Source organism: Lepidochelys olivacea, assembly GCF_965140295.1.
Source record: "Lepidochelys olivacea isolate rLepOli2 genome assembly, chromosome: 16".
Classification (NCBI taxonomy): Eukaryota; Metazoa; Chordata; order Testudines; family Cheloniidae; genus Lepidochelys; species Lepidochelys olivacea.
In genome coordinates, this window is record NC_140426.1 from 24,860,686 (window position 1) to 24,876,002 (window position 15,317).

The 15,317-nt window shown below is 42.7% G+C and overlaps 1 protein-coding gene across 3 annotated transcripts in view; it reads right to left on the reverse strand.

The window, feature by feature from the left end:
* Positions 1-15,317, reverse strand: part of DENND1A (DENN domain containing 1A) — a 421,747-nt gene that overhangs the window by 217,653 nt on the left and 188,777 nt on the right. For all 3 annotated transcript variants that reach the window (XM_084650295.1, XM_084650293.1, XM_084650294.1), the window contains exon 10: positions 4,732-4,832. In XM_084650295.1, the coding sequence (XP_084506421.1) occupies positions 4,732-4,832 (101 nt within the window). The remainder of the gene's footprint in view (positions 1-4,731; positions 4,833-15,317) is intronic.

Below are 15,317 nucleotides of genomic sequence, written 5' to 3' on the forward strand. Positions count from 1 at the left end.
AATTAAAAATACAGCTTTGGAGTAGACAGTAAGAAGTTTTCATGACAGTATTAGCGTTCATGGCCAAAATCACCTTTCTGAGTTCACACAGTTACAAAATAGATGGAAGTTATTTTGGGAAACATATTTATGGCACATAAATTGGTGCTAAATTGATTTATTCAGACAACTACAGTGTGTGATTACTACTCTAATTAAAGTTCACATCAGGCTAAGATAATGAGTTGTTGTGTTTGTGAATGGGCAATTAGAGTCTTCCTGATAATTATAGGTTTTAAAATCATACTTTTAAGCCCCCTAGCTTGTTCATTCGTTATAGTCACAGGCTGAAATGCTGTGAAAGAGTCAATTCAGCCTGGCTCAGCTATTTGTATCTTTATTTCTTTTCATACATAGCCTATGTTTTTGCTTTGTGCACACCTATGCTCCCAACTGCGGGTCCGGTCTTAGCTCCTTTTAACATGTCTTTGTCAGAAAGTCAATGAATATCTAATCTTCAAACCCAGTGTAAAAGCCTCTTGTGGCCCACACCGTTGTCCTGAAAACTCCTAGCAGCATGTACCTGAAGAAAAAACTGGCATTAGCAGCCTTCATGTGTTAATTACACACGCAAAGCCTATTATGCACAGAAAGGGCACCTGCTGGCAGTGAAAATGACTAGAATCTGCCCTTCCTGTGCAGTGAGTAAATTGAAGGTTCATTTCTACAGGAGATAATAGTTTTTAGATTCCATTCCGTGTATCCCCGACATGGGCATGTACTTAACATTTAAATAATCTGCAGAGGAACAAACCTCCTTTAAATTTACATGTTTCAGGCTTCTAGCACTTCACTTAAAACACTAGTTATCCCCGCTGGTTCCTTACTTAGAAGCACTCCATAGGCTTTTGCTAAGAATGTGGAGAAAAGTCACAGAAAAGAATATAATAAAGCTATTAGCATAGACTCCAGTTTCTTGAGATTTATGGATCCTGATCGAAGCCACAGAAGTTAGCTTAAAGTAATAAAACTCAATTTTGATTAGATTATCTGTTTTTCTCAATAGCAGTATTTTTATTTAACCATCATTGTATTTTCTGTTCTTTAAGTTGTCAAATACACCCACTGATTTTTTTGGCTGCAACACATTTACTGGTGAAATGTCAAAAAAACTCATTAAAACAGAAAAAAATATTGAGCACAAAAGCATGTAAAGCCACTGATGGATGCATGCTTAATCTAAACAGTAGCACAGTTCTAACCACTACTTATTAGATATGTATTTCATTGTATTTTATTTCAGAAATTGTAGATAGGTATTTTGTGGCAGACTATGTGGTGCCGTTAGTCTGAGTGTTCCTTCAGCAAGTGTGTTTAACATGCACTTCTTCCTATGACTCTCATGCATGATATGCATACTTAGAGCATCTAGGCTATTATAACTGAATATATATTGTTTCAAGCACAATACTTAAGGCAGGTCAGAGAGAGTAGAGACCGATTTTTGAGTGAAAATATATTCCACACTGTTCTGTGGCTATGTAGCGTTTGGGATGACACTATTCATATGAATTTACATGAACAGGAACAGTTCTTAATTCATAACCCTCCCCAATCACACAGTGAATATGACTTTTGACTTTCAGCATTAAAACTGAAGGATTGGCAGCATCTCTACTGGAGGTCCCAATCAGGGTTAAGTAGGCACTTTTCAGCATATACATTTTTATTCACAACATCCCCAGTTCCTGTGCCCCTTCTTGTTAGTTTCACATCACTCCCTGGTGTGAAATTAACATGGAGCAGGACAAAGCTAAGTAAGAATGGGAAAGGGGAGTGATTAGGAGCAGCATGAACTTAACAGGCAAGCTTTAGGTGTGTTGCCAGTTTAAAAGAAGCCAAATTGCAGAAGCTTTTCTTAAAACGTGGCATAGTATGTGACCATGGAGTCAAAGATTATATCATAATGCATAGGCACAAGGGGGCCAAATTAAAATTGCACAAATCTTGCATTTCCTAATTTTTGAGAGTTGATTTTGCAAGCTTAACAATGTTCTTTTAACAGCTTTTGTAATAATGTATATAGTGCTCACAATGTGCTAGATACTGTACTGACATAAAGGAAGACAGTTCCTGCCCTAAGAGCTTAACTTGTACACAAGCCTGGAACTCCTTATGCTATTCGGCTCTCTCTGTGCCCTCAATTACTTCAGCCATCCTTCTGCCTGCTTTTGGAAAGAGTATCACTGTCTCTGTGCACTTGCTGACTAAGACAGTTAACCAGGGGTCTCAAAGTCCCGGCCCGTGAGCCATCTGTGACTCGAGAACCTCCCCACTGAGGCCCACGGAGGAGAGACGCATGCAGACATGCTGCTGGCAATGTCTGCTGCAGGCGCCACCCACCGCAGCTCCCATTGGCTGGGGGAAAGGGACAGAGATAGCATCATTAGTTGCCGGGCAAAGTCAGCCCTGGAGGCAGCATCATTAGTTGCCAGGCAGAGTCAGCCCTGGAGGCAGCGTCACTTTTCTCCCCACAACGAATATAAACCAGTCAAAATACCAAACACAACTATCTGATGCACACCTTGCTGCAATCTTGAAGGTTTCAACTGTTCAGTCACTGAGGGCAAACATCGACAAACTGACAGAACTGAAGCACTGCCAGGTGTCTGGCAAACACTAAAAACTCTCTGGCAGGCGAAGAATTATATGAAGTTGTATGACAGTTTTATTATTTCTAAGAAATTCAAAATAAAAAATACAATATAAACGTTTTCTTTTCTGAATACCATCTTCAGTGACCTTATTGGCCCGGCGGGAGGATTTGAGGACTGGCACTGGCCCTAAGGTAAATTGAGTTTGAGACCCCTGTTTTTAACAGTACTCCTCCCTCACACTCCTCAAGATCAGGTTCAGATTCCCACCAAGTCATCCAAGACCAGGTAACCTCAACACAATAGTCGCAATAGCCCATCTCATTTTTCAAGTTAAAACAAAGTTTATTGGTGTGAGATACAAAATAAAAGGGGAATTGCAAACAAAATAAGAGGTCATAAATAGACTATAAATACTGTGAGACCAACTTCCATGAGAAGTGTAGCTATCTGGGCTCTGTGCTTTTTGACCGGCATTAGTTAACAATGAAGAAAACCTTACATATTATACATGTCTTTGTATTCCTCGGCTGTTGCAAATGTTCTTGTAAACCTTGTCTGCACTAAGAATTGTACCAGTTCCTGACAGTAGATGTTGTCTGCAACAGGGGTAGCTGAACCAGAACTTAAAAAACAACATACATTCAACTGTGACGGTTGACAGGACCAAATTATGTTCAGCACATTTCCAAAACCATTGCTGGGGCATGCTCTTTGCGATAGGAGAATAAATAGCTTCCTTCACAAATCCTGAAGCTGCCACTAAGGGTCTGTCTATATGGCAAAAATAATCCTGCAGCAGCAAATCACAGAGCCCAGGTCTACAGACTGGAGCTCATGCTATGGTGCTAAAAAATAGCCATTAGATGCCCCAGCTCAGCCTGGAGCTTGGACTCTGAAACTTATTCTCTTCCCCAGGCTTCAGAGCCCAAGCTGGAATGTCTACATGGCTATTTTTAGTGTCATAGCATGAGTCCAAGTTTATAGTCCCAGACTCTGATACTCGCCACTGAGAATTCTGGGGGTTTTTTTGGCCATGTCGGTGTACCCTAAGGTCAACTGGCATATAGAATGACTTTCTAATGAAGAACAGATTTGATAGTTATACTCCACCTCCGACATGCACATGCTAGACCATTTAAAAAACATTATTTTCTGCCACATCTTCTTCACTGAGGGCAATGATCGTTTGTGTAGAAACCTACATATTTGTTTTGTCAAATGATAAGAAAAGGGCCTGGGGATTGAAGATTTAATGGAGTCTTTCCTATAAGAATGTACTAAGGGCCCTTCTAAAAATCTAGAACAGTGCTTGAAATGTTTCTTTGTATGGATATATAGCAGGCAGCTGCTTGGCAAGCATCCTGTGTGCATTGTCACTGTAAATGAATGTATTCTTAATTTGACCCAAGTAAAAGTTTTGGTTGACAGATTAAATAATGAAGAAAAATGCAAATGATTCCAGGCTGAAACTTTCTAGCTTGATGGGAAATTGGTGTGAGTAGCAAAGAGCATCTTGGGAGTTACAGGAAAGCTTACTGAGTTCACATGTGGGAGCACCCAGTGTCAAAGAATTCCCGCTCTCTTTCCCTTCCGTAGGAAGCTATAACTCCATGCTAATGGAGCAGGAGAGACAGAAAATGTTTACACCCTCTCCCAAATAACATGTCAATTTCTAAATTCACACTGCACAATAGAAGGTTGTAACAGGAAAGCACCAAAGAAAAAATAAACTGACAAATCAGGAAAGCAATGGGAAAATAGGAGTTATCTGTTTCTACCTGTATCATTTATTTTTGGAGTCTTCTTGATTTAAAATGTAACAGTCAAACAAAATCTATGCTGTAATAGTGAATCTTGCAGATCTAAAATTAGTATATAGTAACATTCTGTAATAATATATCATGTTAGCGTAACTAATAAGACTGGTGCTATTATATTATGCTATGAAAACAATGTATTTGACTTACTGAATCAACTACTTATTTAACATACACATATAAATTTTTAGATTAACAGTTACACCATAAAAACACTTAAACCTTAAAATGCAGAGATTCATAAAACTGTTGCATATCTAAGTGATCTACAGTCTTACCAGCAGTAGTCCAATAGATGCGGGGGCAGAACAGGAATGTAAACATGTTGCCAGAACATTGGGTAGAGCATAGCTGCAGACCCATGAATGCAGGCAGTTAACTGAAAGATATAAATCAAAACAAGATCATAAATAAGATAAAACTTAAGCTTAAAAGAAATGGCTGGCCAAATAAACAAATAAATCATAAAATAAAATAAAATAATCTGTTAGAAGTAGCAACTGGTTTGGTCTCTGAAGATTTGACTACAGAACATACATTGCACTGGTAACAAATGCTAGTGACGGGTGGAGTAATTCTGGTTCATGATGACTGTTGTTTGACTTAATTTTGTTAATATCTGAGAGTATATTTCGCCCAACACACACAATCTGAAGACAGCATTTCACATCTTCCTCAAAGCAACAGAAGCAGAATCAAAATCGGGGGCAGAAGGGAAGAGGGAGGAAATAAAAAAATGGCAGAAAAAGCCGGATTCTGGCAATTTCCACCTAGTGAGTAGCTTAGAGATGTAATGAAACAACGGTATAAATATTAAGGAAGAAAAAAAAATCTGTTACCTCAATAGTACAGTAGGAACTTGGGACTAATGAATCGTAAACAGCATGGGTTTCTCTAAAACAATTCCCCCCCAAGCAAATTGATCATTTTGGCTAGAATTACTGAATAAATGGGTAAAAGAAAGAGTCTGTGTTCCTGGACTTCAGCATTTGATCTACTGACTCACAATTTTTCATTAAAAGTTAATTCAAATTGGCTTGGACACTGACACAAACTGAGAACTAAAGATAAATGGCAATGAAATTGTGGGGAGGTGCCTAATAAGGTGCTGGAGGAGTTGATTTGGGTCCCAACCTTATTTAAAATCTTAATTAATAACCAGAAAGAGAATGTGAAATTTACTGAAGGAATTAAAATGGGAGATGTTGTGAACCCCTAAACGGACAGATACTTAAAAACACAAGGAAGCAGAAAGGGTCAAAATACTGCATGAGCAGGCAATAATATTAATATTTAATTAATAATTATTAGTATTTGTATTACTATAGCACCTAGGAACCCTAGTCATGGACAATCATCCCACTGTGTTAGACACAGTGCACACACAAAATAAAAAGTCCCTGGCTCCAAAGAGCTTACAATCAAAGAATCAGAGAAGAGACAACAGAGGCGTATAGACAGACAGTGGTGTCCAAGGAAACAATGAGACGGTATTGGTCAGCATGGCAGGCAGTGAATGAATGGATTTACCCTGGGAAACAAAGATAATGTCACGTACCTTGTGAGTACATACCTAGAATAATGCTCAGCTTGGAGTATAAGAAACAATTTAAATGAAATTAAAAGAAATTCAGGAAAATGTTTAAAGGAAGGGAGGAACAGACTTCTGAGGAAAGATAGAGTCAAATACATACAGTTTGACTAAATGACGACAAAGACAGACAACACTCTCTATGTATATCTAAAAGGTGTAAACTCCAAGGACATGCAGCAGTTTAGGGTGACCTACAGACATAATAGGATGAAATAAAACAAAGGAAATGTCAGAATGATCATTAGGAAGCATGACTTAGCTGTGGGACTTATTAGGTTGCAGTGTAGTCCCCAGAAGGCAGTGGAGTCATTTGCAACTGGACAAACCACTGAGATATATACTGTACCACAGGGAACCAGTGACTGGCAGAGGAAATGGTCTAGGTGAGCTAACAGGTCTTCGTCTCTAATGTCAATTCTTAAACTAAGACTTATCCTGCAACACAACAAGGCACAACAGGCTGCCCCATCAGGATTCCATGTTGGGGAAATAAGTCTCAATTGTGAATCTAGTTTCTGTGGTTCATGCCAGAGCCTTTAATGTATTTTCAATCCAGTTTTTGTTGGCTTGTTTTAACACATGGATAACTGTTAGTATGTGAACAACAAAACCTGTTTTTGGAGTTAACGTGTGTCTGATTGGGCGTCAAGAATGAAGACGGACTATATTTTAAACACATCTTATTTTTAGCCCATGAACTAAAACCTACTGAAGTCTAGGGATGAAACAGACCTGGATAAGCTGCGAGGATACAAGAAGAAATACTGAGATTCTCTGGAAGGGAGTCAAGGCTCTTTGCACCATGATACAGCTACACAGAACCAGTAGTTTTACATTTAATGGCAAAAATGTAACCATTAAAGTGAATAAAAATAGATTTTACAATTTACTCCTCAAAAACAGATGGTTTTTCCCCTCAATTTTTTAAAAATCACTCCCAGGCTGGTAACCTTGTATGCCACGTATAAGCCCACAGTTGACTTTTATGACTGAGCTATATACCACTATGTTAGAAAGCCAGAGCCTTAAGATATACACTATAGCTAGAGAAGAGATGTTAGAATATTTAGTATTATTATATTTTAAAAAAATAGATAAATAATCTACCATAGTTACAGAAGCCAGTACTGTACTGCAACCCTGTGAAAAGTATTTGCCAATCTCATGGAATATTAATTACTGCCTGATTATGCCATTAGATAGCCATCTGATGTGATTACTAGGGCCTCAGGCTCTCCATTTCATAATATATTTACATTGGGATTCAGAGACTTATTGCTGATCACAACATCAAGAAGGGTTTCCCTAAACCTCTCACTGCTAGAAGCTGGGACTGGACGATAGAGGTGGACCACACGACAAATTGCTCTGTTCAGTTCATTCCCTCTGAAGCATCTGGCACCAGCCACTGTCAGAAGATAGGAAACAGGCTAGATGGACCATTGGTCTGACCCAGTATGGTCATTCTTACGTTGTTAAGGGTTACAGCAATTAGGTGAAGGAGGGAAACACACCATTTTCTATAATATTTCTGATAACTAAGACAAGAAAATATCTAAAAAGCAAATTCTAATAGTATGCAAAACCTGGAAAAGGAGGTGGGAGGATTTTCTTGTCCCCTATAAATGACACAATGGGAGAGGGTTAATCTTAAAATATGACTGAACCATACAGAAAACAATTGATTCTTTGGGATGTAATCGGCATAAAAATCCAAGGGTCCAAAACTTATTTGGTGTATCACACAAGAGTAATAACGTAACAGTTTTAACAATGTTTATGAGGGTATCACTTAGCGGTGTCTGACCTCTGCTTCAATGTTTAGGCCTCTATATTCTTTTTACCCTTTTTGATGCTGCATTGCAGCCTTGTTTACATCTCAAGGCAGAGATGGTTCCTGGGATGAAATGACAAGCCAGTTTTTAACACTGCCTTTATTAGGCTGCACCCCATGAAGACTGCTGCTTTTGCTTTTCTATGTAGGTTTATATAAGGTCACCTCTTATGTGGTATCTGTGAGTTTCTGAATGTCAGTAACTTGCCTTTATTAACAGAGGAACATGTGTATACAGGAAAAGAGAGGAGTCAAAAGCCCTAGCTACAAGAATTCTTTACGTTACTGTGCCATGAGCATCTCCAGTTTGGAGATTTTCCAAATGTAACCAGTTTGTTGTTATCTCAAAACCCTTCTTTCCTGTTAACTTATTTAAATAGATACGATGCTCTTTGTGGATGGTGCATAGTGTTATTAAGAAAGAAAAAGTGGAATCCATAGTAAACACTCACTGTATTGGTTAAGATCTAATTCTTAAAAATGTTCTTCAGTAACATGGGTTTGTCTGTCCCTGTACTCGTCTCCGTATGCCTGTTTCCTATCCTGCCCACATTTTGTCAATTTACCTGTTCTGTTCCTTATGCACCACTCAAAACAAGACATTTAGGGGAAAGCACTATTCTAATATTAAGAACTTTATGTAGTCCTGAAATGTACAATGCACTTGTAAAAACATACAATAAGACACTCTCTGCTCTCAAGAGCTCACAATCTAACACAGCATTTCACAGCCAAAAGGGGTTTTAAAATTATTGTTAGACTGTGATCTGTATCACCCTTGTATGGTGACCAGATCTTCAAGTATATGCATCTGCATTCATTTCTCTTGTGCTGCTCTGCACAGATTGGTAGGTTCACGATTATGGTAAAACACAGTTCTCCTTTGCAAACATAAGGAAAAAAAATTTAAATTAGTAAATGGAGGAAACTGAAGATTTGGAGGTTTGGTCCAGATGCTTGACAAAAGCTCTTGGATATGGAAACTGGAATAGAATAGAAAACAGGCTTTTAAGCAAGACTGACGTTCAGATACTATAAATACAGATGTAGCTAGTTTATAGATTTTTAGTACTTCCTGGGCTGTTTTAGATAATACAGCAAGAATAATGTTTCCAAGTCTATTTCCACTTCTGGACCCAAAACAGGAAGTGCAATTATCCCCTCACCCCTCATATCACACTTATTTGAAAAAAAATCAGGAGCAGTTAAATATTTAGGTTTGATTCAAGTTTTGACCAAAGGGTTTGGGTTACTTTTTCTGGACCCATTCACCCATCCCCAATTACAGGTTGCAAGCTAAGAGAAAGTTACTCACTTTGCAGTAACCAAAGTTCTTCGAGATGTGTCCCCCTGTGGGTGCTCCACTCCAGGTGATAGTGTGTCCCAGTGTCGTTGATCAGAGATCTTTGGTAGCAGTGCCTGGCCAGGACATGCGTGCTCAGCTGCTGTCTCGCAGTCTTGTTTGAATGTGCCTGGACACACACGTCCCACGTCCCCCTCAGTTCCTTCTCTACTGTGGAGAAGTCAGTATAGAACTCCAAAGTAGTGGGGAGGTGGGTGAGGAGTGGAGCACCCACCCGGACCCACATCTTGAAGAACTTCAGTTACTGCAAGGTGAGTAACTTTCTCTTCCTCTTTGAGCGCTGTCCCTGTCAGTGCTCCACTCCAGGTGAATGTGAAAAAGTACCCGCTAAGGCTGGTGGGACTTTGGAGTTGCAGCAGTGAGTACTGTAGACAGTACTGTGTGGCCCACTACGGAGTCTGCTGTGGTATCCTGTGTGATAGCAAAGTGTTTAGTAAATGTGTGTTCAGAGGACCACGTGGCCGCCTTACAGATATCAGGAATGGGTACATTATGGAGGAAAGCAATGGATGTTGACATGGCTCGAGTAGAATGAGTTCTGATGCCTTCGGGCAGTTGAGCATTTTGAATGCGATAACAGGATCTGATGCAGTCAGAGATCCACTTGGAAAGTCGTTGTTTAGAAACTGGTGCACCCTTTGATCGCTCGGTAATGGAGACAAATAGGCGGGAAGACTTACAAAATGGTTTAGTCCTGTCTAAATAGAAGGCCAGTGCTCATCTGACGTCGAGGGTGTGCAGCGTTGCCTTGTGTGGAGTCATGTGAGGTTTGGAATAGAATGTAGGTAAGTATATTTATTGGTTAAGGTGGAAGGTGCGTACCACCTTAGGGAGAAATTTAGGATGGTTTTGCAGGGTAACTTTGTCTTTGGAGAAGGTTGCGTAGGGAGGGTAGGCCATCAGGGCGCTTATTCCCCCTACCCACCTTGCTGATGTTATAGAAGAAGGCTACCTTCATGGACATATGAAGAAGAGATGAAGTAGCTAAGGGCTCGAATGGAGGTTTCATAAGACCGTGAAGAACAAGATTGAGATTCCATGCAGCTGCGGATGGGTAAATCTCGGGGTAGAGATTTTGTAGGCCCATGAGGAAGCATTTTATGGTGGGGTGGGCAAAGAGTGAATATTCGTACCCTGATGGAGCTGAGTGAGAGTCCATTCTGTTTTAGTTCCAGGAGGTAGTCTAGGATGTTAGGAAGGATCAAGATATGGGGTGATAAATGTTTGTTTGAACACCACAGGGAAAACCGCTTCCACTTCTGCAGGTAAGTTTTATGAGTGGAGTCTTTTCTACTATGCAGGAGGACATATCGGACTTGCTCAGAAAAGGCTAATTCGTGGGTCTGGAACCATGAAGGAACCATGGTGTCAGGTGGAGTTTCTGGAGCTATGGGGTGAAGAATTTGTCTGTTGTCCTGGGAAAGGAAATCTGGTCTGTTGGGGAGAGTCCGTGGAAGACGGGCGGATATGTGGAGCAGGTAAGGACACCATGTCTGTCTCAGCCAAGCTGGGGCAATGAGTATGACCCGGGCCTTGTCGTCTCTGATCTTGTGAGGAATGCGTCTCTGAGAGATGCAGTCCCGAATCCCACTCTGGAGCAAAAGAGGTGGCATTTGCGATTCTGGGTTGTGGCAAAGAGGTCTATTGACGAGGTGCCCCATTGGGAGAAGAGCTGTTGTAGAATTATGGGGTGCAATTCCCACTCACATCCTTTGAAGAAGTGTCTGCTGAGTGTGTCGGCGGTAGTGTTGTTACAGCTGGGTAAGTACGACGCAACAATTTGTATGTGGTGTTGTATGCACCAATTCCATAATCGGATGGCTTCCATGAATAGGGAGTGTGATCGTGCTCCCCCGTCTGTTGATGTAAAACATACACACTATATTGTCCGTTAGGGTCCGGATAGATTTGTTCTTTCTTAGGGGAAGAAAGTAGAGGCAGGCTTGTCTCACTGCTCTGAGCTCTAGGAGGTTTATGTGTAGACACGTCTCTGGCACAGACCAGTGGCCTTGTGCTGTGTGTCCCTCCAGATGCGCTCCCCAACCTATCAGGGAAGCATCCGTGGTGAGCATGACCGTGGGGGATTGCTCTTGAAAGGGAACGCCAATGCAAAGGCTCTCTGGTCTTGTCCACCATTGCAGGGAAGCTAGTATGTTTGCTGGAGGAGTCAGTAGTGTGCAGAGGCTGTGCCTGCTGGGTTTGTAGTTTGAGTTGAGCCAACCCTGAAGACATCTCATGTGCAGCCTGGCTTACTTGACCATGAAGGTGGTAGCTGCCATGTGTCCAAGGAGCTGCAGGCAAATTCTTGCCTGTATCCTGGGATGAACAGAGAGCATATGTATGAGGTGTAAGATAGTGAGGAATCTGGTGTGTGGTAGTGAGGCTCTGGTTCAAACTGAGTCCAGGTGAGCTCTAATTAATTCAATCTGCTGTGTAGGCGTCAGGGTGGATTTTTGGACATTTATTTGTAGGCCCAAGCTGTGGAAGAGTGAGATGGTGAAATAGGTAACTTGAAAGCATCTCGGCATATGAGTTGGCCTTGATGAGGAAATCGTCTAGGTCGGGGAAAAGTATGATCTCATGTCTGTGGAGGTGGGCCACGACTATGGCTAGGGTTTTTAGAGAATACTCTCAGTGCTCTGGAGAGTCCAAAAGGGAGTACCCTGTATTGGAAATGGTCGTGTCTGATTGTGAAGCATCAGAAGCGTCTTTAGGCCAGATGAATGGATATGTGAAAATAGGCATCTTGTAGGTCGAGGGCTGTGAACCAGTCCCCTTGTTCCAGTGCAGGTATTATTGTGCCTAGTGTGACCATCTTGAATTTTTGTACTCTTACGAATTTGTTCTGTCGGCGTAGGTCTAGTATAGGCCTCCATCCCCCTGTCTTTTTCTGGGTCAGAAAGTAATGGGAGTAGAATCCATTCCTCGTTGTGTTGGCACGGGTTCCACTGCGCCTATCCATAGAAGGTGATCCACTTCTACACGAAGTAGGTGCTTGCGAGAGGGGTCCCTGAAGAGTGACGGAGAAGGGGAAAGGGTAGGAGGGTGGGATATAAAAGGGATGGAGTAGCCAGACTGAACTATTTCTAGGACCCAACGGTCCTGTGTAATCTTCTGCCAGACATGGTGAAAAGCCTGGAGGTGGTGGCCAAATGGGCAAGTAGGCAGTGGAGTTAAGGAATGGTCCTGCAGACCCTCAACCAACGCTTCAAATTTGTTGTTTATTTCCCACTGGGTGGGAAGTAGCTGTTTGCGCTTGGTTTTGTCTGCTCTTAGGAGGTCTAGGGCAATTCCTAGGCAGGTCTTAAGGTCTGTTCTGAGGCCGGTGATACTGTTGTGTACGTGGCCTCTGGTAAGGTTGATACTGTTGTCTCCTGGGAATTGATGGGTAGATGCCCAGGGTGCTTAGGGCTGCTCTAGAGTCTTTCATGGTGTGAAGGACCTCATCTGTTTTGTTTTGGGGGTTTTTTTTGGAAAAAAATCTGTCTTTATCGAAGGGGAGGTCTTCCACTTTGGTCTGCAGGTCTCTGGGGAGACCTGATACAGAGAGCCAGGAAGCTCTTTGCATAACCACAGCAGTTGCGGTAGTACGGGCAGCTGTATCTGCCATGTCTAGAGATGCTTGTAGGGCCATTCTGGAAACAAATTGGCCTTCGACAAGGACTGATTTAAAGTCTGCTCTCCTGTCCTCTGGAATACGTGAGGTAAAGTCAAAGAGTTTATTGTAGTTATCAAAGTCATAGCTTGCAAGTAGGGCAGAGTAGTTTGCAATTCTGAATTGCAGAGTGGAGGAGGTATAAAACCTTGTGGCCCAGGCATCAAGATGTTTGAGGTCCTTGTCTTGAGGGGTGAGCCGGTAGTGTGGCTGTTTTGTCCTGTGGGTCGCAGCATCCACTACAAGAGAATCTGGTTGTGGGTGAGAGAATAAAAAGTCTACGTCCTTAGCAGGAATATAATATTTGCGTTCAGCCTTTTTGCAAGTTGGTAAGATAGAGGCTGGAGTCTGCCAGAGAGTGCTAGCTGGTTCTAGGAGTGAGTAATTTATGGGAAGCGCGATCTTTGAGGGCGCAGAGAGTTGAAGGATTTTGAGGAGTTTGTGTTGTGTCTCCTGGACGTCTTCTAAAGGGATCTCTTGGCTGAGTGCCACTCTCTTGAAAAGTTCCTGGAACTGTTTCAGGTCATCCACATTCTGTGGAGGCGGAGGCATGAGGGCTCCATCTGGAGCTGATGGAGAGTTGGGGTTTGGCGAATCAGGGTATGGTCCCTGGCCCACATCTTCAGAGTGGGGTTCAGGCGCTCTAGAAGTAGATGGAGCTGAAGGCACAGAAGGAGCTTGTGGTCTGGTGGAAGAAGCATGAGGTCGAGTGGCAGTAGGAGCTGGCCAAGGGTACCAATGAGGCCAAGGCATGGGATAAGAGAAGTTAGGTGCCACCCATGGAGGGAGCGGGGGGGGAGTAGGGAAACTGAGGCTGGTGGTGGTTTGCCGTGATCTGAGGTGTAAAAGGTTCTGGTGCAGGAGGAGAGGCAGGTGGGGAGAACTCCTGCTGTTGTTGCATATCAGGCTTGCTGTCAGTAAAGTTGGTCAGGTCAGGAGGGGAGAGCGGCTGGTCAAAGATTGAGCACTGTGTGTCCAGGAGCGGAGAGTTAGGCTCAGGTGCCAATGAAAGGTCGTCTTGACTCAGGAACTGTTTTTCCTGTTCCCTAGGGTCTGGCTCCGCTGAGCACGATCTGTGCTCTGAGGCATACACAGATTTTTGTTTAGCTTTCCCCAGTGCCGCGGGTCTCTTGTGTGTGCCCTGTGAGAGGTCCGTTGCTGCTGCATGAGCGGCGGGCAGGCTCAGTGCCGATGTTCTTGTCTGCACTGGAGTAGAGCGCGCTGTCAGCACAGGGGCTATTTTTGATGCCGAAGAGATCTTCCCTGCACGGGAAGTTGGGTCCCTGGCTCTGCGCTCCGCGAAAGCTGCTGAAGTGCTGGGACGGTCGGAGGCTCCTGCCTTCAAGTGCTAACAGCACTGAGGGTAAGGATCTTGCAGGAGACTCTTTACCCTTGTGAAAGTCTCCGCTTGGAGACGGTTGGGCTTCTTGCCTCTCTGCCTGAGAGGGTGAAGCTGTGCTCCTAATAGGTTCAGACCTGGCCGGGGAGTGTGAGGGAGAGGGTTTGCCATTGCCCTTCTCTGGAGATGGCTGTAGGGATTTCTGCAAAAAATCATTTTCAGCAGCAGGTCCCTGTCATGACGAGCCCTGGTTTTGAGGCTTGTGCAATGGAGGCACTTAGCAGGGACATGTGTCTCGACTAGGCACTTCATGCAGCGTGAATGTCCATCGGACTTTGGCATAGAGTCCTGACAGGAGAGACACTTTTTAAATCCTGAAGCCCCTGGCATTCTTGAACTTGGGAGTGCCGGGGGAGAGTATCTCCGCGGGAGACGAGCTTGAGGAAAAAAAGTTGGGTTTTTTTGTTTTGTTTTTTAAACTAAGTAACTATTCCAAAGGAAGGGAAACAACTGGGATGTTACTAACTAACTGTTTCTATATTTTTGTGATTGTTTCCTTCAGAGTCCAGGGAAGAGTGTTAGCACTGCCCTGAGTCCCGTCTTCAGCCAAGGACGGTTGAGAAGGAACTGATGGAGATGTGGGACACGCGCACTCAGGCAGACTCTAACGAGACTATGAGACAGCAGCCGAGCGTGTGCGTCCCGACCAGGCACTGCTACCGAAGATCTCCGATCAACAGCGCCAGGACGCACCGTCACCTGGAGTGGACCACCCACAGGGACAGCACTCGACAAAGAAGAGTGGTTTACCAATGACTCTATCAAGGTTTATTTTATGTCCCTGAATGCTGAGATAAATCTGTTAAAAAAAATTCACATTTAGGGGAATATTCTTAGTAGTGTAATTCCCACCAACACTAATGGAGAGCAAGCAGCTACTGCATCATGCAATGAGCTGAGAATATGTTTCTTAAACTAACACTTTGTCTGCATTTCTAAGTATCCATAATTTTCCCGATAGAGGAACATTAATCAATTTGAAAAACAAAAGCTCATTGTTGATTTATTTTTAATTCTCT